Below are 27,172 nucleotides of genomic sequence, written 5' to 3' on the forward strand. Positions count from 1 at the left end.
ACAAAAATCTATATTTTGCACAAAAAAAGAAAAAAGTCCTGAAGAAACATTGCTTTTTGTGAACACATTTTCTACAGAAAAATGGCTAAATGTATGTTCCAATTTTAGAATGTCTTTCCTTTTTTTATTTGACAGTTTATAAAGATTTAGCCTGTGTTGTAATCTGCATGACATAGTTATGTCAATAGTGATGAAGGTCTCAACTGTCAACAGCATGTTGTAATACTTGTCTTATGACACTGCTATGAAGGCGTTTTGCAATTTACCAAACAGATAGTCTCTCAGCAGGCTACAGTTATTTTATCAAATAGATGTCATAATAAGCCCTTAGTTTTATACAAAAAAATGAGATACAATATAAATAAAGGGTTTTGGTGTCCAACGAAATAATTCAATTCAAGTGAAAAATGCCCCTTCTGTAGACCGTTCTGGAGTCAGCTCAAAGTTAATTATCTTATTTTTACTACCATGAAACTGTTCCGCGTGACCACGTGCTTTTTTATAATTTCCATTTGATCTAAATATGTAAGCTTCTCTCGCCTATCGCCTTACGTCGGGCCTCTATCGCAATGTCTATTTGTCAGATATGGTACCGAAAGCACAAATCGGAGAGCCCAGTTGGTTTCTACCCGCCCTCTCAGACACGTTGCCGTAGGAGAGGCTGCACGGGGTGTACGCCACTACATCACGGCGTTCACCGCATCCTACAACGACCCGGGGGAGTCCAGCCATGAGCCGAGTGTCCTGAAGTCACCGCTCATAGGAGACGAAGGGGAAGCCACTATAGTCACTTCTGGTAAGTTAGTACGCTATGAGACAATTATCTCTCACGGAATGGGAGATGTATGAGCGCACTGGCGCTGACATAGGCTACGGAACCGGACGGATCTGTAAGGACGCACACACGTGCTGTACAGCCCAGTACGAGAGTTGTATGATAACGTAGTAGTTCTATGTTTGATCCATTTGCTTTGGAATATAGAAGCTGTTATTGTACGATTGTTTTTCACATATCTTTATTGGGGAGGTCTGGGAACAAAGGTGCGAGGTAAGAATGTTATTTCGGCATATGATGAGGCGTTCAGGGTTGAGGTCAGAGGAATTGATACATAGTATCGGTTGGGTGGCTACAATTGTTTCATTCATGCTGGTTACATTGTAGCAATGAGCTTTCGGTGTTTCTAGATTATTCTATCGTGGCAAGTTAGATCAAACCGGGTTGTCTTTGTCTATAAATGTGTAATAGACTATACCGTTTATTAAGTCTGATAATTTTAACTGCTCTAATACAATTCAAATAGAATTAGAATATAATTAGATGTTTCATTTGTGTGTCTGGTCGGTGTCCGGTGTCCGGTGCTTACTGTACATGTGAATTGGCAAGGCAAGGTAAAAACAAGCTCGTGTGTGTGTGTCTGCCATGTTCAGCTTTTCTTTATTACATAATCTTAGACAATGATCCCTTTCTATAGAGTTCGTAGAGACGCTTTGTACAGATAGGGCACGCTATATGTAAAGACTGTATTCTGTTGTTTGAATGTATTGAGTTGATATCGATTGATTAGCACTAGCAGTAGTTTAGGCATTTTTTATTTTTTAATCTTGATATTCAATCATAACTCCCATGTGTATTCAATTGTAAAATACAGCAGAGGGACAAGTCGAGAAATATCTGTGTTACACAGTGAAGGCATTTCACCTTACCCATTTCTATTATCATTTTACAGTCAAAGGACTCTTAACTTCCGTTGAGGCCTCGGCTTCAATACATTATACACTAGCATTACAAAATCATTAAGCCTTCATAACAATTTTTTAAATAAAACATGCTTTTATAGAGATTAAGTTGTGCAATATGCTCCAGCCAGTATACTATTCTGTTATCACCGAACAGTATAATTCCCATCGGCTTTGCCTGAAAACCATTACACCCCGGATAACCAGAGTGGTGTAATATCTGTATCCGACTGTTAGAGTGGGGCCCTATACAGTCCAAGGAAATGGATTCTTAATGTATCTGAGTCTGAAATGTGGGTTTTAGGAGAAATCTAGGAACAAATCTAGCAGGACATGTGTTTTTGTTATCGCAGAGAAAGAACAGAAAACATCTTACATAATAACTTGCTAAAGTGATATAATGAGGTGCCCTGTGTAATGATTTTGGGAAAATGTGTGCCCTATAAAGTCCTATAACTAGCCTATTTTGTGTACTGGGTGCCTAACCCTTACTTTAAATTAATGGCATAACGCATGTTATTGACGTGAAAGCTGGTGGTTTCCTGTATGAATCACAGGACCGGGTTTACAGAGCCAGATTAAGCCTAGTCCTTGGACTAAAATGCACTTTCAATTGAGATTCATCATTGAGAATTAGGGATTAATATTTTCCCGAAAAATCTACCAAGTTTCTATACTGGGAATAGTTCATATTTATCCCGAGAGTCCCGGGAAATACCACAAAAAAAAAATCGGAAGTGCCCATTAAAGGATTTAAAACCAAGATATGGTCACTATGCCAGGGTTCTCCAAAAATGAAATTGTTGCTGCGCCACTATGTAAAGATTTCACAGCAAGTGAAACTGATATTTAGTGACAGAGTAACTTTGATCGCCAATGACATTGTCGTGAATTGCGAAACAGGCCGTTCATAAATTCAGAGCGTTATCATGTTCCTCAATTAATGCTGCGCATTTTAGCAGTAGGCGTTAGGCTGTCACAGAACACACCCGGGTATGCTATACCGTTGTCGAATCGTACAAACTTTGTAATGGCAGTCAAACAAATGTCAAATGATCAAAGTTGCTAAGCTTGCTAGATAACCTCCAACGAATGACAGAATATCTCCTATATGGCAAAATCGAGTTCATGATTATACAGATAGGCCTACAGATCAGCCTCACGAATAACGGGAGATTAAGAGAGGAAATTGTTTAAATATCAAGGTATCTTAACCGGGACCAACTATGTAAAAAAACAAAATGTATATCTACCAGCCAGCTACTCTCATACGGTTTGTTGATCACATATTCTATACCGAAGATCTCATATGGGCACCAAGCAAGACGTACAGCGCAGAGAAGTGGGTGAAATGTTATAGCGGTATTTTGACATGCATAGGCGAGACGTGCTTTGATAATGCAACCTATGGATTACAGAAATACATTAGGAATTTTCATGCGAGACAGGAGTCAGGATTTTGTGTTTCAGTGGGTTGGGAAGATAGGAAAATAGCCTCGGCTCTTTATAAGGCTACTACGAGTCAATAGATACATAATACTCTTGATTTAGGCTACATCGTTGCATGCTAAATGTTTCTGATCAGGTGATAGATGAGCAAATGAATAAATGCGCTACCACTTACACGTGTCCAGCCAGAGATCAATTAACCAAACATACAGACAGAGATTAAACGAAACAAAATCACATTGATTGATTAACGGACAAGTCGCAGGCTTTTGGTTGGGAGTAGGACAGGCTGAAGAGCAAAAATCCACTTGTATAACATGCTAGCAAAATGTTCCGATCAGCTAATAAAGGAGCAAATTAGACTAAAGATGATCATTAGCACTCACCTCCATTTAGATAACATGTCACCAGCCTAATTGTTACCAGATACCAAAAGGAGATTCAGGTGAAAACAACAATCTGACATTGATTGATTTATCTACAGTCCCCCCACGCTTGTCTCAAAGCAGCGCGATGGCACTGTCCCAATCAAAACGGTGCTGAAATCATAATCTAGGTCAGGGGTTCCCAAACCTTTTCACTCGGCCCCCCTTCCAGCATTCAGGAACATCATCATATTTCAAGAGTAAGTTTAAAGCCAGACTGAGTTCCTTTAAAAAAGTTTTAAAAAATATGTATTTGCACCCGCCTAGTTTATTTTTAACCCTTACATGAAACGAATGACAAAATGTTTCTCTCTTGCCCATAAACAAACTAGGTTTTCTATATTGTGTTGCAGGTAATGATAATAATGTACTGTATATTGTGTTGCAGGTACATGATAATAATGTACTGTATATTGTGTTGCAGGTACATGATAATAATGTACTGTATATTGTGTTGCAGGTTCATGATAATAATGTACTGCATATTGTGTTGCAGGTTCAGGATAATAATGTACTGTATATTGTGTTGCAGGTGCATTAAAATAATGTACTGTATATTGTGTTGCAGGTGCATGATAATAATGTACTGTATATTGTGTTGCAGGTGTGTGATAATAATGTACTGTATATTGTGTTGCAGCTGCATGATAATAATGTACTGTATATTGTGTTGCAGCTGCATGATAATAATGTACTGTATATTGTGTTGCAGGTGCGTGATAATAATGTACTGTATATTGTGTTGCAGCTGCATGATAATAATGTACTGTATATTGTGTTGCAGGTGTGGGATAATAATGTACTGTATATTCTGTTGCAGGTGTGTGATAATAATGTACTGTATATTGTGTTGCAGCTGCATGATAATAATGTACTGTATATTGTGTTGCAGGTGTATGATAATAATGTACTGTATATTGTGTTGCAGGTGTGTGATGCTCTCTAGTGGATGAGAGCCTATAGCCCTACTATACGTTGGAGGATGTCTACGTCAGACTCTGATTACTCCATTGACTACCTGGCCAGTGACAGCGAGGATAATGACAACGACAGTGGCGTGGGACTGAGCCCCGACGGACACACAGCCGACAGTACCAGGACACCACCTTCATCCTCCTTACCCCCACCCCCGTCATCATCGTCATCATCAAGGGACTCTCCCAGTAACACTGACTGTGATTCCAACCATGAGGACCCCCATAGGCTGAGCAGTGACTCGGGAGATTTCGGGGACTCCGGCCTCAGTAGGGATGGGGACAGTGATAATTCGAACGATGCTGACCCTCGACCGAGCAGGGACAGAGATTCTAGTGATGCCTCCTCTAGTTGTGGTGGCACCCCTCCAGCCACCTACGAGGGGGACCGCTGGCCCGGTGAGACCCAGGGATATAGGCCTACTGTGTATGGCCAGCAGCAGCAGAGACAGAGACGGTCACGGAGCCCGACGTCCTCCTCGCTAGCCTGGGATAGCAGCAGCAGACAGAGTGGCACTGGGCAGGGCAGGAAGAGGGCACACAGCCATGGGTGGCAGCATGCAGACCAGCATGAAGACTGTAGGAACAGAGACACACCCAAACCTGGGGAGCCTGAGAAGGATCAGCTGTTTGCCCAGAAGGTAAAGGGGTCGCCACACAGATCCTATAAATTCTAGATGTCATTCTAGAGGGTCTCCCTACTTACACAACCTGTGTCAAGTACAGTGCATATGTCAAATACCGGCAAATACTTGAGCTGTGCTTGGTGTAGTTTCCCTGGTCCAACGGAACCAACCAAGTGAGGGTTACCTTGGAAACCTAGCTCTGGAGCCTTGCTTTGTGATCAGACCAGACCTGGGTAGAAATACTGTACATTTGTTGAAGACTTTTGAAATACTCGAACTGTGCTTGATTTAGTTTTCCCGGTACAACAGAACCAATGGAATAGTCCCATAAGTACAAGCTCCAAGCTAAATCAATCGCACCTTAAATACTTTCAAATATTCTACTTACCGTATGTACTTATTGGACCCGGGTCTGACTGCGTCTGGCCTGACCATGTGACCTATGTGCTGTAGCAGTAAACAGGCGTGAGAAAATAGAGTTGTCACTCTGTTATGGTTATGATGGTCAGTGACCAATAGACTTCCTCCTCCCACACTATTGTGTTAACCTCAGTGTGAAGTCATACCGCGGGTTGCATCCCCAATGGCACCCTATTCCCTATATAGTGCACTACTTTTGACCAGGGCAGCAGGGTCCATAGGGCTCTGGTCAAAAGTAGCGTCCTATATAGGGAATAGGGCGCCATTTGGGATGCAACCACTGTGCCACTGTATGTAGATTACTATTATTTAATATTGAGCTACTAATGAGAGAGTCAGAGTAAATGGCTAGTTGATGGTACAGTATATTGGTACCAGTCTAGTTGGTGGTACAGTATATTGGTACCAGTCTAGTTGATGGTACAGTATATTGGTACCAGTCTAGCAGTATATTGGTACCAGTCTAGTTGGTGGTACAGTATAGTGGTACCAGTCTAGTTGATGGTACAGTATATTGGTACCAGTCTAGCAGTATATTGGTACCAGTCTAGTTGGTGGTACAGTATATTGGTACCAGTCTAGTTGGTGGTACAGTATATTGGTACCAGTCTAGTTGGTGGTACAGTATATTGGTACCAGTCTAGTTGGTGGTACAGTATATTGGTACCAGTCTAGTTGGTGTTACAGTATATTGGTACCAGTCTAGTTGGTGGTACAGTATATTGGTACCAGTCTAGTTGATGGTACAGTATATTGGTACCAGTCTAGTTGGTGGTACAGTATATTGGTACCAGTCTAGTTGGTGGTACAGTATATTGGTACCAGTCTAGTTGGCGGTACAGTATATTGGAACCAGTCTAGTTGATGGTACAGTATATTGGTACCAGTCTAGTTGGTGGTACAGTATATTGGTACCAGTCTAGTTGGTGGTACAGTATATTGACACCAGTCTAGTTGATGGTACAGTATATTGGTACCAGTCTAGTTGATGGTACAGTATATTGGTACCAGTCTAGTTGGTGGTACAGTATATTGGTACCAGTCTAGTTGATGGTACAGTATATTGGTACCAGTCTAGTTGGTGGTACAGTATATTGGTACCAGTCCAGTCTAGTTGATGGTACAGTATATTGGTACCAGTCTAGTTGGTGGTACAGTATATTGACACCAGTCTAGTTGGTGGTACAGTATATTGGTACCAGTCTAGTTGGCGGTACAGTATATTGGAACCAGTCTAGTTGATGGTACAGTATATTGGTACCAGTCTAGTTGGTGGTACAGTATATTGGTACCAGTCTAGTTGGTGGTACAGTATATTGGTACCAGTCTAGTTGATGGTACAGTATATTGGTACCAGTCTAGTTGGTGGTACAGTATATTGGTACCAGTCTAGTTGGTGGTACAGTATATTGGTACCAGTCTAGTTGATGGTACAGTATATTGGTACCAGTCTAGTTGGTGGTACAGTATATTGACACCAGTCTAGTTGGTGGTACAGTATATTGGTACCAGTCTAGTTGGTGGTACAGTATATTGACACCAGTCTAGTTGGTGGTACAGTATATTGGTACCAGTCTAGTTGGTGGTACAGTATATTGGTACCAGTCCATGTACATTATGTAATAGATATGATATAAACTACAGACATGCCAAGTTGCCAACAGAATGCTGTAAATGCAACTGACTCATCAGATGAAAGGAATTCTGAGTGAGGTACATTATTGATTTATAGAAGAGGATTGTGTTTGCTTCCCAAATGCCACCTTATTCCCTAGATAGTGCACTACACCCTATTGGTCCTGGTCAAAAGTAGTGCACTACACCCTATTGGTCCTGGTCAAAAATTAGTGCACTAGCACCCTACTATGGGCGGTGGTTAAAACAAAGAGCATTATGAATGGAACAGGGTGCCATTTGGGATGCAGATGATGTGTAGCTTTAAGTAGACAATGTGTCATTTATAGGAGAAGATATGGCTATAACGCTAGTTGTTTTAATCAGAAGATATGGCTATAACGCTAGTTGTTTTAATCAGAAGATATGGCTATAACGCTAGTTGTTTAAATCAGAAGATATGGCTATAACGCTAGTTGTTTAAATCAGAAGATATGGCTATAACGCTAGTTGTTTTAATCAGAAGATATGGCTATAACGCTAGTTGTTTTAATCAGAAGATATGGCTATAACGCTAGTTGTTTTAATCAGAAGATATGGCTATAACGCTAGTTGTTTTAATCAGAATATATGGCTATAACGCTAGTTGTTTTAATCAGAAGATATGGCTATAACGCTAGTTGTTTTAATCAGAAGATATGGCTATAACGCTAGTTGTTTTAATCAGAAGATATGGCTATAACGCTAGTTGTTTAAATCAGAAGATATGGCTATAACGCTAGTTGTTTTAATCAGAAGATATGGCTATAACGCTAGTTGTTTAAATCAGAAGATATGGCTATAACGCTAGTTGTTTAAATCAGAAGATATGGCTATAACGCTAGTTGTTTTAAATCAGAAGATATGGCTATAACGCTAGTTGTTTAAATCAGAAGATATGGCTATAACGCTAGTTGTGTTAATCAGAAGATATGGCTATAACGCTAGTTGTTTTAATCAGAAGATATGGCTATAATGCTAGTTGTTTTAATCAGAAGATGTGGCTATAACGCTAGTTGTTTTAATCAGAAGATGTGGCTATAACGCTAGTTGTTTAAATCAGAAGATATGGCTATAACGCTAGTTGTTTTAATCAGAAGATATGGCTATAACGCTAGTTGTTTTAATCAGAAGATATGGCTATAACGCTAGTTGTTTTAATCAGAAGATATGGCTATAACGCTAGTTGTTTAAATCAGAAGATATGGCTATAACGCTAGTTGTTTTAATCAGAAGATATGGCTATAACGCTAGTTGTTTAAATCAGAAGATATGGCTATAACGCTAGTTGTTTAAATCAGAAGATATGGCTATAACGCTAGTTGTTTTAAATCAGAAGATATGGCTATAACGCTAGTTGTTTAAATCAGAAGATATGGCTATAACGCTAGTTGTGTTAATCAGAAGATATGGCTATAACGCTAGTTGTTTTAATCAGAAGATATGGCTATAATGCTAGTTGTTTTAATCAGAAGATGTGGCTATAACGCTAGTTGTTTTAATCAGAAGATGTGGCTATAACGCTAGTTGTTTAAATCAGAAGATATGGCTATAACGCTAGTTGTTTTAATCAGAAGATATGGCTATAACGCTAGTTGTTTTAATCAGAAGATGTGGCTATAACGCTAGTTGCTCTAAAGTGGTTTGGCTATAATGCTAGTTGCTAACCCCCCAGTATTCATGTAATATACAGTGAGGGGAAAAAAGTATTTGATCTTGTACGTTTGCCCACTGACAAAGACATGATCAGTCTATAATTTTAATGGTAGGTTTATTTGAACAGTGAGAGACAGAATAACAACAAAAAAATCCAGAAAAACGCATATCAAAAATGTTATAAATTGATTTGAATTTTAATGAGGGAAATAAGTATTTGACCCCTCTGCAAAACATGACTTCATACTTGGTGGCAAAACCCTTGTTGGCAATCACAGAGGTCAGACGTTTCTTGTAGTTGGCCACCAGGTTTGCACACATCTCAGGAGGGATTTTGTCCCACTCCTCTTTGCAGATCTTCTCCAAGTCATTAAGGTTTCGAGACTGACGTTTGGCAACTCGAACCTTCAGCTCCCTCCACAGATTTTCTATGGGATTAAGGTCTGGAGACTGGCTAGGCCACTCCAGGACCTTAATGTGCTTCTTCTTGAGCCACTCCTTTGTTGCCTTGGCTGTGTGTTTTGGGTCATTGTCATGCTGGAATACCCATCCACGACCCATTTTCAATGCCCTGGCTGAGGGAAGGAGGTTCTCACCCAAGATTTGACGGTACATGGCCCCGTCCATCATCCCTTTGATGCGGTGAAGTTGTCCTGTCCCTTTAGCAGAAAAACACCCCCAAAGCATAATGTTTCCACCTCCATGTTTGACGGTGGGCATGGTGTTCTTGGGGTCATAGGCATCGTTCCTCCTCCTCCAATCACGGCGAGTTGAGTTGATGCCAAAGAGCTCGATTTTGGTCTCATCTGACCACAACACTTTCACCCAGTTCTCCTCTGAATCATTCAGATGTTCATTGGCAAACTTCAGACGGGCCTGTATATGTGCTTTCTTGAGCAGGGGGACCTTGCGGGCGCTGCAGGATTTCAGTCCTTCACGGCGTAGTGTGTTACCAATTTTTTTCTTGGTGTCTATGGTCCCAGCTGCCTTGAGATCATTGACAAGGTCTTCCTGTGTAGTTCTGGGCTGATTCCTCACCGTTCTCATGATCATTGCAACTCCACGAGGTGAGATCTTGCATGGAGTCCCAGGCCGAGGGAGATTGAAAGTTATTTTGTGTTTCTTCCATTTGCGAATAATTGCACCAACTGTTGTCACCTTCTCACCAAGCTGCTTGGTGATGGTCTTGTAGCCCATTCTAGCCTTGTGTAGGTCTACAATCTTGTCCCTGACATCCTTGGAGAGCTCTTTGGTCTTGGCCATGGTGGAGAGTTTGGAATCTGATTGATTGATTGCTTCTGTGGCACTCCCTTTAAGAGTGTGCTCCTAATCTCAGCTCGTTACCTGTATAAAAGACACCTGGGAGCCAGAAATCTTTCTGATTGAGGGGGTCAAATACTTATTTCCCTCATTAAAATGCAAATCAATTTATAACATTTTTGACATGCGTTTTTTTGGATTTTTTTGTTGTTATTCTGTCGCTCACTGTTCAAATAAACCTACCATTAAAATTATAGACTGATAATTTCTTTGTCAGCGGGCAAACGTACAAAATCAGCAGGGGATCAAATACTTTTTTCCCCTCACTGTAGCTAGAGAATACTAGTTGCTAATGCTAACCCATCACTGTGTATGTTATTCCTCAGTGCATGGAGCTCCAGCGCTACCTCCATCCCCTGTCTTCCATCCTGAGAGGCCTGCGCTCTGGGAGGTACTCAGAACGTGAGTGAGTCATCTAATCTCCAAGAACTCCGTTAACCCCTCAATCCTCTCAAGCCTTCCCGTACTATACCCCCCCCCCCCCCACACACACACACACACACACACACACACAAACTTGCTCGCATACACACACATGCTCGCAGACACACACATGCTCGCAGACACACACACATGCTCGCAGACACACACACACACACACACATCTTTTCTGAATGGTGTGTGTGGTGCGTCACTACAGATCACTACTACAGATAGGTGAAGGGTAATCAGTCAAGAATCAAAGAACAGAACAGTGATCTGATCTGATCTCCAATCCTTTTAACCAGAGAGGGAGAGAGAGAGAGAGAGAGAGAGAGAGAGAGAGAGAGAGAGAGAGAGAGAGAGAGAGAGAGAGAGAGAGAGACTGGTTCAGAGAGATAAAAGGCTTGATCAAACACAGGAAGACATCGGTTGCCACCCACTATTACACAGATATGCTGTACCTAGTGGCTTCAAAGTATCTGCTGTAGTGTTGCGTGGGCCAGGTTCGTTAGTTATTGTAGAGCTGCAGAGGACTAGGGGTTAGTGGATCGGATGAGGAGGTGGCATCACAGTCCTACCAGGGTTTCTCTACCTCTTTTGTACCAGGGACTGACATTTTAAATAGGTAGCTTACAAAACTAGCTCTTAAGAACTGACTTGGAACATTTTACATTTGCATTTTACATTTTAGTCATTTAGCAGACGCTCTTATCCAGAGCGACTTACAGTTAGTGATTGCATACATTTTTCATACTGTCCCCCCGTGGGAATCGAACCCACAACCCTGGCGTTGCAAGCGCCATGCTCTACCAACTGGGGCAGCAGGTAGCTTAGTGGTTAAGAGCGTTGTGCCAGTAACCGAAAGGTCGCCGGTTCTAATCCCCGAGCCGACTAGATGAAAAATCTGTCGATGTGGCCTTGAGCAAGGCACTTAACCCTAATTGCTCCTGTAAGTCGCTCTGGATAAGAGCGTCTGCTAAAAGATAAAATAACACTGAGCTACACAGGACTAGACTCGCCGTAGACTTACCATATAGCTTACTTCTAAGAACTGACACAGTTCTTTCAAACTCATATATTCTCTCCCTTTATGGCCTTGCTCATGATATCTTTCCTCTGTCTGTCTGTCTGTCTGTCTGTCTGTCTGTCTGTCTGTCTGTCTGTCTGTCTGTCTGTCTGTCTGTCTGTCTGTCTGTCTGTCTGTCTGTCTGTCTGTCTGTCTGTCTGTCTGTCTGTCTGTCTGTCTGTCTGTCTGTCTGTCTGTCTGTCTGTCTGTCTCCCAGGTCTTAGCAGTTTCCAGGAGAGCGTTGCTATGGACCGGATCCAGAGAATAATGGGAGTCCTCCAGAACCCAAACATGAGGTAAATATCCTCTCTTCCGGTCTCTGTCTCCAACTCTCACCACATGGAACAATAACTATAGCCTGAGGTTACAGCCAGACTACATTATTTCTGTTCTACTGTCTGTTCTCCTCTAACTCTCTACAGTAGTTCATGTCTGTTCTCCTCTAACTCTCTACAGTAGTTCATGTCTGTTCTCTAACTCTCTACAGTAGTTCATGTCTGTTCTCCTCTAACTCTCTACAGTAGTTCATGTCTGTTCTCCTCTAACTCTCTACAGTAGTTCATGTCTGTTCTCTAACTCTCTACAGTAGTTCATGTCTGTTCTCCTCTAACTCTCTACAGTAGTTCATGTCTGTTCTCTAACTCTCTACAGTAGTTCATGTCTGTTCTCCTCTAACTCTCTACAGTAGTTCATGTCTGTTCTCCTCTAACTCTCTACAGTAGTTCATGTCTGTTCTCCTCTAACTCTCTACAGTAGTTCATGTCTGTTCTCTAACTCTCTACAGTAGTTCATGTCTGTTCTCCTCTAACTCTCTACAGTAGTTCATGTCTGTTCTCTAACTCTCTACAGTAGTTCATGTCTGTTCTCTAACTCTCTACAGTAGTTCATGTCTGTTCTCCTCTAACTCTCTACAGTAGTTCATGTCTGTTCTCCTCTAACTCTCTACAGTAGTTCATGTCTGTTCTCTAACTCTCTACAGTAGTTCATGTCTGTTCTCCTCTAACTCTCTACAGTAGTTCATGTCTGTTCTCTAACTCTCTACAGTAGTTCATGTCTGTTCTCCTCTAACTCTCTACAGTAGTTCATGTCTGTTCTCCTCTAACTCTCTACAGTAGTTCATGTCTGTTCTCCTCTAACTCTCTACAGTAGTTCATGTCTGTTCTCCTCTAACTCTCTACAGTAGTTCATGTCTGTTCTCCTCTAACTCTCTACAGTAGTTCATGTCTGTTCTCCTCTAACTCTCTACAGTAGTTCATGTCTGTTCTCTAACTCTCTACAGTAGTTCATGTCTGTTCTCCTCTAACTCTCTACAGTAGTTCATGTCTGTTCTCCTCTAACTCTCTACAGTAGTTCATGTCTGTTCTCTAACTCTCTACAGTAGTTCATGTCTGTTCTCCTCTAACTCTCTACAGTAGTTCATGTCTGTTCTCCTCTAACTCTCTACAGTAGTTCATGTCTGTTCTCTAACTCTCTACAGTAGTTCATGTCTGTTCTCCTCTAACTCTCTACAGTAGTTCATGTCTGTTCTCTAACTCTCTACAGTAGTTCATGTCTGTTCTCCTCTAACTCTCTACAGTAGTTCATGTCTGTTCTCTAACTCTCTACAGTAGTTCATGTCTGTTCTCCTCTAACTCTCTACAGTAGTTCATGTCTGTTCTCCTCTAACTCTCTACAGTAGTTCATGTCTGTTCTCCTCTAACTCTCTACAGTAGTTCATGTCTGTTCTCTAACTCTCTACAGTAGTTCATGTCTGTTCTCCTCTAACTCTCTACAGTAGTTCATGTCTGTTCTCCTCTAACTCTCTACAGTAGTTCATGTCTGTTCTCTAACTCTCTACAGTAGTTCATGTCTGTTCTCTAACTCTCTACAGTAGTTCATGTCTGTTCTCCTCTAACTCTCTACAGTAGTTCATGTCTGTTCTCCTCTAACTCTCTACAGTAGTTCATGTCTGTTCTCCTCTAACTCTCTACAGTAGTTCATGTCTGTTCTCTAACTCTCTACAGTAGTTCATGTCTGTTCTCCTCTAACTCTCTACAGTAGTTCATGTCTGTTCTCCTCTAACTCTCTACAGTAGTTCATGTCTCTACCACCTGATGCTCCCCTTCGCCTTTGACTCTTTGTTCCTGTAGAAAGGGTACAGACAGACAGACAGTTAGTTAGTTAATTAGTTAGTTAGTGACTGGGAAACAGCAGGCGGTTAGTTAGTTAGTTAGTTAGTGACTGGGAAACAGCAGGCGGATAGTTAGTTAGTTAGTTAGTGACTGGGAAACAGCAGGCGGTTAGTTAGTTAGTTAGTTAGTGACTGGGAAACAGCAGGCGGTTAGTTAGTTAGTTAGTTAGTGACTGGGAAACAGCAGGTGGTTAGTTAGTTAGTTAGTTAGTTAGTGACTGGGAAACAGCAGGCGGTTAGTTAGTTAGTTAGTTAGTGACTGGGAAACAGCAGGTGGTTAGTTAGTTAATTAGTTAGTTAGTGACTGGGAAACAGCAGGTGGTTAGTTAGTTAGTTAGTTAGTTAGTTAGTTAGTTAGTGACTGGGAAACAGCAGGCGGTTAGTTAGTTAGTTAGTTAGTGACTGGGAAACAGCAGGTGGTTAGTTAGTTAGTTAGTTAGTTAGTTAATGACTGGGAAACATCAGGTGGTTAGTTAGTTAGTGACTGGGAAACAGCAGGTGGTTAGTTAGTTAGTTAGTTAGTGACTGGGAAACAGCAGGCGGTTAGTTAGTTAGTTAGTTAGTGACTGGGAAACAGCAGGCGGTTAGTTAGTTAGTTAGTTAGTGACTGGGAAACAGCAGGTGGTTAGTTAGTTAGTTAGTTAGTTAGTTAGTTAGTTAGTGACTGGGAAACAGCAGGCAGTTAGTTAGTTAGTTAGTTAGTGACTGGGAAACAGCAGGCGGTTAGTTAGTTAGTTAGTTAGTGACTGGGAAACAGCAGGCGGTTAGTTAGTTAGTTAGTTAGTTAGTGACTGGGAAACAGCAGGCGGTTAGTTAGTTAGTTATCTGTATGTGTGTTATAGTGACTGGGAAACAGCAGGCGGTTAGTTAGTTAGTTATCTTTATGTGTGTTATAGTGACTGGGAAACAGCAGGTGGTTAGTTAGTTAGTTATCTGTATGTGTGTTATAGTGACTGGGAAACAGCAGGCGGTTAGTTAGTTAGTTTCATGTGTGTTATAGTGACTGGGAAACAGCAGGTGGTTAGTTAGTTAGTTTTGTGTGTTATAGTGACTGGGAAACAGCAGGTGGTTAGTTAGTTAGTTAGTTATCTGTATGTGTGTTATAGTGACTGGGAAACAGCAGGTGGTTATAGTTAGTTAGTTTCATGTGTGTTATAGTGACTGGGAAACAGCAGGTGGTTAGTTAGTTAGTTATCTGTATGTGTGTTATAGTGACTGGGAAACAGCAGGTGGTTATAGTTAGTTAGTTTTGTGTGTTATAGTGACTGGGAAACAGCAGGTGGTTATAGTTAGTTAGTTTTATGTGTGTTATCTGTTCCGTGGAAACCGCAGGTGTTGGCACCTCAGAGTTGGTTTGGCTGGATAACACTTGATTGTCTGTTACCAGAGGAAGGGCTGTGTGTGAAAGCCATAAGGACTGTACATTCTGTAGGAGTATAGAAACTCCAGCCTTCGTCAGAACACCACCGGCCATCCAGAAGGTATTGGGATGAGAAATTACAACTACTATCATAGGAGACTGCAAATTCTATCAACTGTATTTTATAAAGCCCTTTTATTTACATTGTAACAAAGTGCTTTACAGATAGATACCCAGCCTAAAAGCCCAAAGAGAAGACAATGCAGAAGCAGAAGCACAGTGGCCCGGGAAAACCAGAAACCCACAGGAACCAGCTACAGACACAGTCTCAGTTTTAGTCAGCTGGCTGGTACCTGTGGCGGAGTCACCATGCACTATTAACATGCATGAGACTAACCAACTGTATCCCTCGGTTATGTGGGCAGGGGTGTAATCTGTATGCGAGGCTAACGGGACTTTAACCCACTGTTACAGTGCATTCGGAAAGTTTTCAGACCCCTTGACTTTTTCCACATTTTGTTACGTTACAGCCTTATTCTAAAATTGATTAAATTGTTTTTTTTCCCCTCATCAATCTACACACAATACCCCTTAATGACAAAGCAAAAACAGGTTTTTAGAAATTATTGCAAAAAATAAAATTATATATATATAAAAAATACATTTCCATAAGTATTCAGACCCTTTACTCAGTACTTTATTGAAGCACCTTTGGCAGCGATTACAGCCTCGAGTCTTCTTGGGTATGACGCTACAAGCTTGGCACACCTGTATTTGGGGACTTTCTCCCATTCCTCTCTGCAGATCCTCTCAAGCTCTGTCAGGTTGGATGGGGCGCGTCGCTGCATAGCTATTTTCAGGTCTCTCCAGAGATGTTAGATCGGGTTTAAGTCCGGGCTCTGGCTGGGCCACTCAAGGACATTCAGAGACTTGTCTCGAAGCCACTCCTGCGTTGTTTTCGCTGTGTGCTTAGGGTCATTGTCCTGTTGGAAGGTGAACCTTTGCCCCAGTCTGAGATCCTGAGCGCTCTGGAGCAGGTTTTCATGAAGGATCTCTCTGTACTTTGCTCCGTTCATCTTTGCCTCGATCCCGACTAGTCTCCCAGTCCCTGCCACTGAAAAACATCCCCACAGCAAGATGCTGCCAGCACCATGCTTCACCGTAGGGATGATGCCAGGTTTCCTCCAGACTTGATGCTTGGCATTCAGGCCAAAGAGTTCAATCTTGGTTTCATCAGACCAGAGAATATTGTCAGAGTCCTTTAGGTGCCTTTTGGCAAACTCCAAGCGAGCTGTCAAGTGCATTTTACTGAGGAATTGCTTCCGTCTGGCCACTCTACCATAAAGGCCTGATTGGTGGAGTGCTGCAGAGAAGGTTGTCCTTCTGGAAGGTTCTCCCATCTCCACAAAGGAACTCTAGAGCTCTGTCAGAGTGACCATCGGGTTCTTGGTCACCTCCCTGACCAAGGCCCTTCTCCCCCGATTGCTCAGTTTGGCTGGGCGGCCAGCTCTAGGAAGAGTCTTGGTGGTTCCAAACTTCTTCCATTTAAGAATGATGGAGGCCACTGTGTTCTTGGGGACCTTCAATGCTGCAGACATTTTTTGGTACCCTTCCCCAGATCTGTGCCGTGACACAATCCTGTCTCTGAGCTCTACGGACAATTCCTTCGACCTCATGGCTTGGTTTTTGCTCTGACATGCACTGTCAGGTGTGGGACCTTATATAGACAGGTGTGTGCCTTTCCAAATCATGTCCAATCAATTGAATTTACCACAGGTGGACTCCAATCAAGTTGTAGAAACATCTCAAGGATGATCAACGGAAACAGGATGCACCTGAGCTCAATTTCGAGTCTCATAGCAAAGAGTCTGAATACTTATGTAAATTAGGTATTTCTGTTTTTTATTTGAATAAGTGTACATAAATGGCTAAAAACCTGTTTTCACTTTGTCATTATGGGGTATTGTGTCTAGATTGCTGAGGATGTTTTTTTTATTTAATCCATTTTAGAATAAGGCTGTAATGTAAGAAAATGTGGACAGGAGTGTAATCTGTATGTGTGTGAGGAGGAATCAGACCACATGCAGAGCAGCTCACAGCAGGTGTGTCTTCTCATTCTGGAACCTAGAATAGTCTGAACCCACTACAGAGAGGAGGAGGAGGAGGAGGAGGAGGGGAGGAGGGGAGGAAGAGGACAAGAGAAGATCAAGAGGAGAGAGGAGGAGGAAGAGGAGAGAGGAGAGAGGGGAGGAAGAGAAGAAAGGAGGAGGAAGAGGAGAGAGGAGAGGAAGGAGGAAGAGGAGAGGGGATAGCTAGCTCCTCGCTGCTGTAGTGAGAGATTGAGTCCCAGCTTAATAATGTCTCTGTCATCAGTAAGATATAAAAGAGGAGGAGGAGGAAGAGAGAGAGAGAGACAGAGAGAGAGAGAGACAGAGAGAGAGAGAGAGAGAGAGAGAGAGAGAGACAGAGAGAGAGAGAGAGAGAGAGACAAAGAGAGAGAGAGACAGAGAGAGAGAGAGAGAGAGAGAGAGAGAGAGAGAGAGAGAGAGAGAGAGAGAGAGAGAGAGAGAGAGAGAGAGAGAGATGGGTGTTGGTGAAACAGTGTTAAATCCCACTGGCTGCTTACAGCAGAGCACACACACACACACACACACACACAGACTGAGCGAGGCCACTACGGGGCGGTAGGTAGGCAGGCGAACGGCCTCAGGGTTTACTGGCTATTTATAGCGGTGAATGGAAGGAACAGGGGCCCTCCCTCCCTCCCTCCCTCCCTCCCTCCCTCGCTGCCACGTGTGGACAGGGGCATGCAGCATGTGTGACTGACTGTACAGCAGCACACAGTATCACACAGTATCACGTCACATTTCTCCTGGAGAGATAAACATGCATGCCTAGGTCAGAGACAGAATGTACTGTACAGATAAGATCACTGGCGGTTTGGAATGTACACAGACGTAAGAACACGCTTAACCTGTGGCATATTTATTCATTGACATTTACGTCATCACCAACTCTCGCTCTGGGCGCTTCCCAACATGGCACCCCTCGACAAAAGTAGTGCACTATATAGGGAATAGGGTGCCATTTGGGACACGGTCCTCTCTCTGTATAAGAATCCTCAGATAAAACAGAGAGAGAACAGAATGTGTCTGTGTGGTTTTCTACTACATTATGGAATGGTGGTGGTCGTTAGCTTTGAGTTTGGAGCCACTGCTCTGCTCTGTGTGGTGTCTGTACGCTCCAGTGAAGACCTAGTCAAACTCAAACCTCAAACAAATATCTCTTATCCTTCATCCGTTGGCGTCTAGTTGTTCACTGGGTTATAAAATGCTGCCCATGCTCATGACAAGGTACAACAGATGACATCATTACCTCAACCTGCCAGTCCACAACTCAGTGTTAACTCTTATTCCAAACCCTGTTCTGTGTTCTAAACCCGGTTCTATTCTCTGTTCTGTATTCTAAACCCGGTTCTATTCTCTGCTCTGTGTTCTAAACCCTGTTCTATTCTCTGTTCTGTGTTCTAAACCCTGTTCTATTCTCTGTTCTGTGTTCTAAACCCGGTTCTATTCTCTGTTCTGTGTTCTAAACCCGGTTATATTCTCTGTTCTGTGTTCTAAACCCGTTCTATTCTCTGTTCTGTGTTCTAAACCCGGTTCTATTCTCTGTTCTGTGTTCTAAACCCGGTTCTATTCTCTGTTCTGTGTTCTAAACCCTGTTCTATTCTCTGTTCTGTGTTCTAAACCCGGTTATATTCTCTGTTCTGTGTTCTAAACCCGGTTATATTCTCTGTTCTGTGTTCTAAACCCTGTTCTATTCTCTGTTCTGTGTTCTAAACCCGGTTCTATTCTCTGTTCTGTGTTCTAAACCCTGTTCTATTCTCTGTTCTGTGTTCTAAACCCTGTTCTATTATCTGTTCTGTGTTCTAAACCCTGTTCTATTCTCTGTTCTGTGTTCTAAACCTGGTTCTATTCTCTGTTCTGTGTTCTAAACCCGGTTCTATTCTCTGTTCTGTGTTTTAAACCCTGTTCTATTCTCTGTTCTGTGTTCTAAACCCTGTTCTATTCTCTGTTCTGTGTTCTAAACCCTGTTCTATTCTCTGTTATGTGTTCTAAACCCTGTTGTTTTCTCTGTGTTCTAAATCCTGTTATTTTCTGTGTTCTGTTCCAGTGAGCGTTACGTCAGTGTCATCCTGAAGATGGAAGAGATGCTCCATTGCTGGTTTCCTCAAGTCAGAGCCCGCCAAGACCCAGACCCTCACCCAGACCCAGACCAGCACATTGAAAGCCAGGAAGACCACAGCACTCCAGCTAAGAGACACAAGGTAAACGTCTTTAACAGTGAGGTTTGATGAAAGACTGTAGGAGGGAGCTCTGTTACAATATTCACACTAGCATACCATTTAGAATGTATGTCCAGAACAATGACTTATTCTATGTGGTAGCTATGCTAGTAGGAACATTGGAAAGCAGCCACTTTCAGTACAGTAGTTTGGAACGCAACCCTACAGGTAGGAGTTGAGGAAGGGAGGGAGGAGAGGAGCCTAAAACAGCCCATGATCCTGAGAATAGCAGGAAGAAGGGATTACAATTATCTTGACAGTGGAGAGGAATTATAGAGGTGTCATGTTCCATAAGACAATGGACTGAAAAACAACAGAGGAATGTCTTAGAGGACAGGTAAAGGTCAGGATGAGGAGGAGAGAAGGGAGGAGGAGGAGGTAGAACCCAGTGTTCCTCTCTCACGCCAGACCGATTGGTTCTGTTTGTTCTGTTCACTCCCCCTCAGAAGATGTTATTATGTAATCACTAGATAATACTCTGGAGTCTAGAATTCCATTTGAAAGCATGCGACATAAATATGCTCAGTCAGGATGTCATAATGCCTCTGTTAAGGAAGAATGGCAGTCATGGTATTCTACTATCCTTTGTAGTCAGTTCTTCATGGTGGACAAAGAGATACAAACCTAACCTATTTCTTTCTGTCTCTCCACAGCAGTACCATGCCCCAGCCCACCCACCACCTCCAGCCTCTCCTCCAGTCATCTCCCCCCCAGAGGGTGACCACCACCCAGCACCGCGAGCCTCCGACGGCCCCCTGCCTGGCTCCTTCCACTACTCCTCTGCCACTCATCTCAAATGTCTCCACACTGTCCCCATCTGCTCCTCCAAGACAGAGACAGCCCTGCAAGAGCCACCAGGCCTGGGCAGGCCCTCCACCGCCTGCCCCCTGAGATCCAACCACCCAGCCGACTTCCAGGAACAGACCCAAGACGACGCGGTCTCCTCCAGCACCGACACCCAGGGGAGCACCATGGACCCCCACCTCCAGACCCACCCCCGCCAAGCCAGACCCCGAGCCCACCGACGAGGGCCTCCGTCGGGGAAGATCAGCTCGCCCTGCCTGGAGAGACTGCTCCAGTCCAAGGAGAGCATCATCCTACCCAGAAACACAGGAGGTGATAGTCATGGTGGTGGTGGGGAGAGCAGCTGGTCGTAAAAGCAGTGGAACAGCTGGACCCAGACATGGTCCGTGGAGGAGATAAGGACAGATCTGGGGACAGAGATGACTGGGAGAGACAGCGCTGTATCTTTCCACGACAGGCTCTCCAATACAGCGGAGGGCAACGGTCGGTGTCTGTGCGGGACAGGACAGTGGCTGTCCCTTCAAGTGATGCGTGTCATGTGATCCTACTACTGTTTGTTTACCTTCAGTAAGACACTGAGACAGAGACATGGAGGAGAGATATATTATAGTCCTGCAATAAGACAGAGACGATATATATTATAGTCCTGCAGTAAGACACCGAGACAGAGACATGGAGGAGAGATATATTATAGTCCTGCAGTAAGACACAGAGACATGGACGAGAGGATATATATTATAGTCCTGCAACCTAAAACAGCTTCTGAGGACAGACATACTAACCTGTTTTGTTTGTTATTCTGAGACAGACAGACTAACCTTGGCTTGTTATCTTGAGGACAGACAGACTAACCTTGGCTTGTTATCTTGAGGACAGACAGACTAACCTTGGTTTTGTTTGATATCCTGAGGACAGACAGACTAACCTTGGTTTTGTTTGATATCCTGAGGACAGACAGACTAACCTTGGTTTTGTTTGATATCCTGAGGACAGACAGACTAACCTTGGTTTTGTTTGTTATTCTGAGACAGACAGACTAACCTTGGCTTGTTATCTTGAGGACAGACAGACTAACCTTGGTTTTGTTTGATATCCTGAGGACAGACAGACTAACCTTGGTTTTGTTTGATATCCTGAGGACAGACAGACTAACCTTGGTTTTGTTTGATATCCTGAGGACAGACAGACTAACCTTGGTTTTGTTTGATATCCTGAGGACAGACAGACTAACCTTGGTTTTGTTTGATATCCTGAGGACAGACAGACTAACCTTGGTTTTGTTTGATATCCTGAGGACAGACAGACTAACCTTGGTTTTGCTTGATATCCTGAGGACAGACAGACTAACCTTGGTTTTGCTTGATATCCTGAGGACAGACAGACTAACCTTGGTTTTGCTTGATATCCTGAGGACAGACAGACTAACCTTGGTTTTGTTTAATATCCTGAGGACAGACAGACTAACCTTGGTTTTGTTTGATATCCTGAGGACAGACAGACTAACCTTGGTTTTGTTTGATATCCTGAGGACAGACAGACTAACCTTGGTTTTGTTTGTTATTCTGAGACAGACAGACTAACCTTGGCTTGTTATCTTGAGGACAGACAGACTAACCTTGGTTTTGCTTGATATCCTGAGGACAGACAGACTAACCTTGGTTTTGCTTGATATCCTGAGGACAGACAGACTAACCTTGGTTTTGCTTGATATCCTGAGGACAGACAGACTAACCTTGGTTTTGTTTGATATCCTGAGGACAGACAGACTAACCTTGGTTTTGCTTGATATCCTGAGGACAGACAGACTAACCTTGGTTTTGCTTGATATCCTGAGGACAGACAGACTAACCTTGGTTTTGTTTGATATCCTGAGGACAGACAGACTAACCTTGGTTTTGCTTGATATCCTGAGGACAGACAGACATGGAGGAGTAAAACAGGAAGTGTGTTGGGGAAAGGGAGAGAGGAGTAAAACAGGAAGTGTGTTGGGGAAAGGGAGGGAAACACCAGTCTCCATCAGTACACTACATGCAGTAGCCTAGCCTACATGGACCCTTTGGTTGACATTTCTTGAGTTGGACTTATCTGGACTTAGGAAGTCAGTGGGATCAGATTGATAAATGGTTGGACTGGATAGCCTGTCTGGGAACAAGAAGGGTCTTAAAAGCAGGATTAATAAGGAGAATACTGGGATATGGGATCAGATTGATAAATGGTTGGACTGGATAGCCTGTCTGGGAACAAGAAGGGTCTTAAAAGTAGGATTAATAAGGAGAATACTGGGATATGGGATCAGATTGATAAATGGTTGGGCTGGATAGCCTGTCTGGGAACAACAAGGGTCTTAAAAGCAGGATTAATAAGGAGAATACTGGGATATGGGATCAGATTGATAAAGGGTTGGACTGGATAGCCTGTCTGGGAACAACAAGGGTCTTAAAAGCAGGATTAATAAGGAGAATACTGGGATATGGGATCAGATTGATAAATGGTTGGACTGGATAGCCTGTCTGGGAACAACAAGGGTCTTAAAAGCAGGATTAATAAGGAGAATACTGGGATATGGGATCAGATTGATAAATGGTTGAGCTGGATAGCCTGTCTGGGAACAACAAGGATCTTAAAAGCAGGATTAATAAGGAGAATACTGGGATATGGGATCAGATTGATAAATGGTTGGACTGGATAGCCTGTCTGGGAACAAGAAGGGTCTTAAAAGCAGGATTAATAAGGAGAATACTGGGATATGGGATCAGATTGATAAATGGTTGGGCTGGATAGCCTGTCTGGGAACAAGAAGGGTCTTAAAAGCAGGATTAATAAGGAGAATACTGGGATATGGGATCAGATTGATAAATGGTTGGGCTGGATAGCCTGTCTGGGAACAAGAAGGGTCTTAAAAGCAGGATTAATAAGGAGAATACTGGGATATGGGATCAGATTGATAAATGGTTGGGCTGGATAGCCTGTCTGGGAACAAGAAGGGTCTTAAAAGCACGATTAATAAGGAGAATACTGGGATATGGGATCAGATTGATAAATGGTTGGGCTGGATAGCCTGTCTGGGAACAAGAAGGGTCTTAAAAGCAGGATTAATAAGGAGAATACTGGGATATGGGATCAGATTGATAAATGGTTGGGCTGGATAGCCTGTCTGGGAACAAGAAGGGTCTTAAAAGCAGGATTAATAAGGAGAATACTGGGAAATGGGATCTTGTTATTCCGACACCTCAGAGAACGTGATTACGTCCCAAATGGCACCCGATATCCATCATGGTAGAGAGTAGTATCATGTTGAAAGCAGCATTTTGTTTGGGTAACTAACCACTCACACAGCTCTGAGACTTGGACTCTTCCTTCATTCGACTGTTACTCCTTCAATCCACTAATTTGTCTTAGTTGATACAATACCTCTACCTCATGTTGACAACACCATGTCAAGGTTAGACCATATATATAGGATCAACAACAACAACAAGTAAACCTGATGTGAGCCGTTCCACATATCAGCTTGGCCCTGACGCAACTCCCTGCTCCTCCTGTGTGACACGTCAACGGTCACTGTGGAGACCTTCAACCACACAAAGATAAGATTCCTCCGGTCACCGGCAGACAGACAGGCAGACAGACCTTGACAGTGCCTGTCAAGCATTTCAATTGGGCTGTAACGTGGTGAACTGAGAGAAAGAGAGAGATAAAGAAAGAGGCAGAGAGAGTGATGGAGAGAGAGAGAGAGAGCGACAGATAGAGAGAGAGAGAGCGATAGAGAGAGAGCGATAGATAGATAGAAAGAGAGAGAGAGAGCGAGAGAGAGCGATAGATAGATAGAAAGAGAGAGAGAGAGCGAGAGAGAGCGATAGATAGAGAGAGCGATAGATAGAAAGAGAGAGTGATAGATAGATAGAAAGAGAGAGAGAGCGAGGAGACACACTATGAAGAGAGAGAGAGAGAGAGAGAGAGAGAGAGGAGACAGACTATGAAGAGAGAGAGAGAGAGAGAGAGAAAGAGAGATAGATAGATAGATAGATAGATAGAGAGATAGAGAGAGAGAGAGCGAGGAGACAGACTATGAAGAGAGAGAGAGAGAGAGAGAAGAGAGAGAGCGAGAGAGAGCGATAGATAGAGAGAGCGATAGATAGATAGAAAGAGAGAGAGAGAGAGAGAGAGCGATAGATAGAAAGAGAGAGAGAGACAGAGTGATAGCTAGATAGAAAGAGAGAGAGAGCGAGGAGACAGACTATGAAGAGAGAGAGAGAGCGAGAGAGAGAGAGAGAGAGAGAGAGAGAGAGAGGAGACAGACTATGGAGAGAGAGAGAGAGAGAGAGAGAGAGAGGGAAAGAGAGAGAGAGAGAGAGAGAGAAAGAGAGATAGATAGATAGATAGATAGATAGAGAGATAGAGAGAGAGAGAGCGAGGAGACAGACTATGAAGAGAGAGAGGGAGAGAGAGAAAGAGAGAGAGAGACAGAGAGAGAGAGAGAGACAGGGAGGGAGAGAGAGAGAGAGAGAGAGAGAGAGAGAGAGAGAGAGAGAGGGAGGGAGAGAGAGAGAGAGAGACAGGGAGGGAGAGAGAGAGAGAGTCTTCCATAGAGCGCTATAGCTACAGTGAGGGGGACAATACAACAACAGACCCAGTCCCTCCGACCAGTCATTTCCTGTTCTATCCAGTTAACCATGAACTCTGCCAACACCATTCTTCTACACACCAGATAATGGCTCTGTCCCAAATGGCTTTTGACCAGGGCCCGTGTCTCTGGTTAAAAGTAGTGCACTATTTAGGAAATGGGGTGCCATTTGGGACGCAGCCAATGTGTGAACAATATCTGACACCAGATACTAGATAACATGTGATGTAAACAACAGTATCTGATTTCACACCAGATACTAGATAACATGTGATGTAAACAACAGTATCTGATTTCACACCAGATACTAGATAACATGTGATGTAAACAACAGTATCTGATTTCACACCAGATACTAGATAACATGTGATGTAAACAACAGTATCTGATTTCACACCAGATACTAGATAACATGTGATGTAAACAACAGTATCTGATTTCACACCAGATACTAGATAACATGTGATGTAAACAACAGTATCTGATTTCACACCAGATACTAGATAACATGTGATGTAAACAACAGTATCTGATTTCACACCAGATACTAGATACCATGTGATGTAAACAACAATATCTGATTTCACACCAGATACTAGATAACATGTGATGGAAACAACAATATCTGATTTCACACCAGATACTAGATAACATGTGATGTAAACAACAATATCTGATTTCACACCAGATACTAGATAACATGTGATGGAAACAACAATATCTGATTTCACACCAGATACTAGATAACATGTGATGGAAACAACAATATCTGATTTCACACCAGATACTAGATAACATGTGATGTAAACAACAATATCTGATTCTAAATTAGTTCATGTATGAACAACATACAGCGTTGAACAATGTCTTCTGACTCAAACGACGGGAAGGAGTTTTCCTTTGTGTAAATATTTTTGGACAATGTTCAAGGTTTATTTACTTTACCTCCCTAAAAAGGTGGCCTTTTGTGACATTTTATACCTAATAAAAAGAAATGTGATGATATTTGTTTTCTGCGAAACAAAGTGTTCTCCATAATGTTTTGTATGATCATTTTAGTATTCTTGTTTCATGTTGGTTTAACGGTTTGGAGTTTCTAATCGACCACTTCCAAAGACCCCGCTACAGATTACAGAACAAACTAACAATTCTGTTCTGAAGCATTTATTGAGTTTTTTTTTTCTGCTTTAGGAAACTCGGCATAGGCAATTTAAAAATTAAAACAAAATAAATATGGATATTTATGTAAAACATTTTCCTAATGAAACATTATACACAATGTACAATATTCTTTTTTTTTCTTCACTTGGGGTGAATGAATACTCTATACACATTTTCCCAAAGCCAAAATAGACATACCTCCATGCAGAAAAAAAAAATATTGAGCAATGAAAAAAGAACCAATATGAATAATACTCAATGCACTGCTCCTGTTTTTTAATTGCAAAAAAAGAAACAAAATGCTAATAAACCACAAGGTGAAAAATAAAAAACATTGAATCAATCCATCCATTATGTCTTCTGTGTTGAGAGTCGTAGAGCACATGGAATAGGATGATGATGTGTTAAAAAGTGGCCCGTCCTTCCATTACAGGTCAATGAATGCCTCGGTGTTGTTGCTCTGTGAGATCCTATTGTACGTTGGTAATTGTGACGAAGAGGACGCACCTTCCTTCTGGGTTTCTGCTGTGTGACGCTCTGTGAGAGGAGAGGACAGTCTGTACTCCATCCAGGCCCCCAGTCTTCCCGGGTCTTGGTGAGTGTGTGTGTGTGTGTGTGACGCTCTGTGAAAGTGTATGATGGTGCGTCTGGTCTGGTCAGACTGTGGTTGGTCAGTAGTCGGTGTCCGAGCCCTCAGCGTTGTCTACGTTGCGTGACAGCATGTAGTTGTCCATGTCGATGGAGCGACAGTTGTTGATGGCGTAGCGGAGTCTCTCTGCCATCACCGTCTGGCTGGAGTAAGGAGGAAGGCGCAGCTGGAAGAAACACGTCTGGGAGGTCGGAAGGCTGTCATACGGCTGTATGGGGAGGGAGAGAGAGAGAAATGAGGTGGAACAGAGAGAGAGAGAGAGAGAGAGAGAGAGAGAGAGAGAGCGAGAGAGAGAGAGAGTGAGAGGGGG

General features: G+C 42.7%; 3 protein-coding genes across 5 annotated transcripts in view; 1 reads left to right on the forward strand and 2 right to left on the reverse strand.

Annotated features, from left to right (window-relative positions):
* The first annotated feature begins 333 nt into the window (after positions 1–333).
* ciartb (circadian associated repressor of transcription b) lies at positions 334–26,556 on the forward strand. 3 transcript variants are annotated; one of them, XM_084191185.1, is made up of 6 exons: positions 334–796; positions 4,540–5,226; positions 10,587–10,662; positions 11,967–12,045; positions 19,453–19,606; positions 20,278–26,556. In XM_084191185.1, the coding sequence occupies exons 2-6, from the start codon at positions 4,561–4,563 to the stop codon at positions 20,779–20,781; spliced, it is 1,479 nt and encodes a 492-aa protein (XP_084047311.1). In that variant the 5' UTR covers positions 334–796; positions 4,540–4,560; the 3' UTR covers positions 20,782–26,556. The 3 variants fall into 3 exon arrangements, with proteins under 3 accessions (XP_084047311.1, XP_084047312.1, XP_084047313.1); XM_084191186.1 differs by lacking the exon at positions 334–796 and adding an exon at positions 840–1,048; XM_084191187.1 differs by lacking the exon at positions 334–796 and adding an exon at positions 3,245–3,811.
* Positions 21,465–23,850, reverse strand: LOC311116057 (uncharacterized protein; the record flags this gene model as incomplete). The annotated part of the gene is made up of 3 exons (XM_084191188.1): positions 21,465–21,971; positions 22,040–22,439; positions 23,846–23,850. The coding sequence occupies 3 exons, from the start codon at positions 23,848–23,850 to the stop codon at positions 21,465–21,467; spliced, it is 912 nt and encodes a 303-aa protein (XP_084047314.1).
* LOC311116059 (putative E3 ubiquitin-protein ligase HERC1) overlaps positions 26,201–27,172 on the reverse strand; it is a 233,569-nt gene continuing 232,597 nt past the window's right edge. Inside the window, 1 exon segment of the mRNA XM_084191189.1 lies at positions 26,201–27,070. Within this exon segment, the coding sequence (XP_084047315.1) occupies positions 26,885–27,070 (186 nt within the window). The 3' untranslated portion in view covers positions 26,201–26,884.

The sequence above is a fragment of the Coregonus lavaretus genome (genome assembly GCF_964263955.1).
Source record: "Coregonus lavaretus genome assembly, contig: HAP1_SCAFFOLD_315, whole genome shotgun sequence".
NCBI lineage: Eukaryota > Metazoa > Chordata > Actinopteri > Salmoniformes > Salmonidae > Coregonus > Coregonus lavaretus.

Bases quoted from the DNA above. Each gene is read 5' to 3' on its own strand.
- ciartb (XM_084191185.1), top strand. From the start codon at position 4,561: ATGAGAGCCTATAGCCCTACTATACGTTGGAGGATGTCTACGTCAGAC. The intron at 5,227-10,586 runs GTAAAGGGGTCG...GTTATTCCTCAG, and splicing joins ATCAGCTGTTTGCCCAGAAG to TGCATGGAGCTCCAGCGCTA. The intron at 10,663-11,966 runs GTGAGTGAGTCA...TCTGTCTCCCAG, and splicing joins CTCTGGGAGGTACTCAGAAC to GTCTTAGCAGTTTCCAGGAG.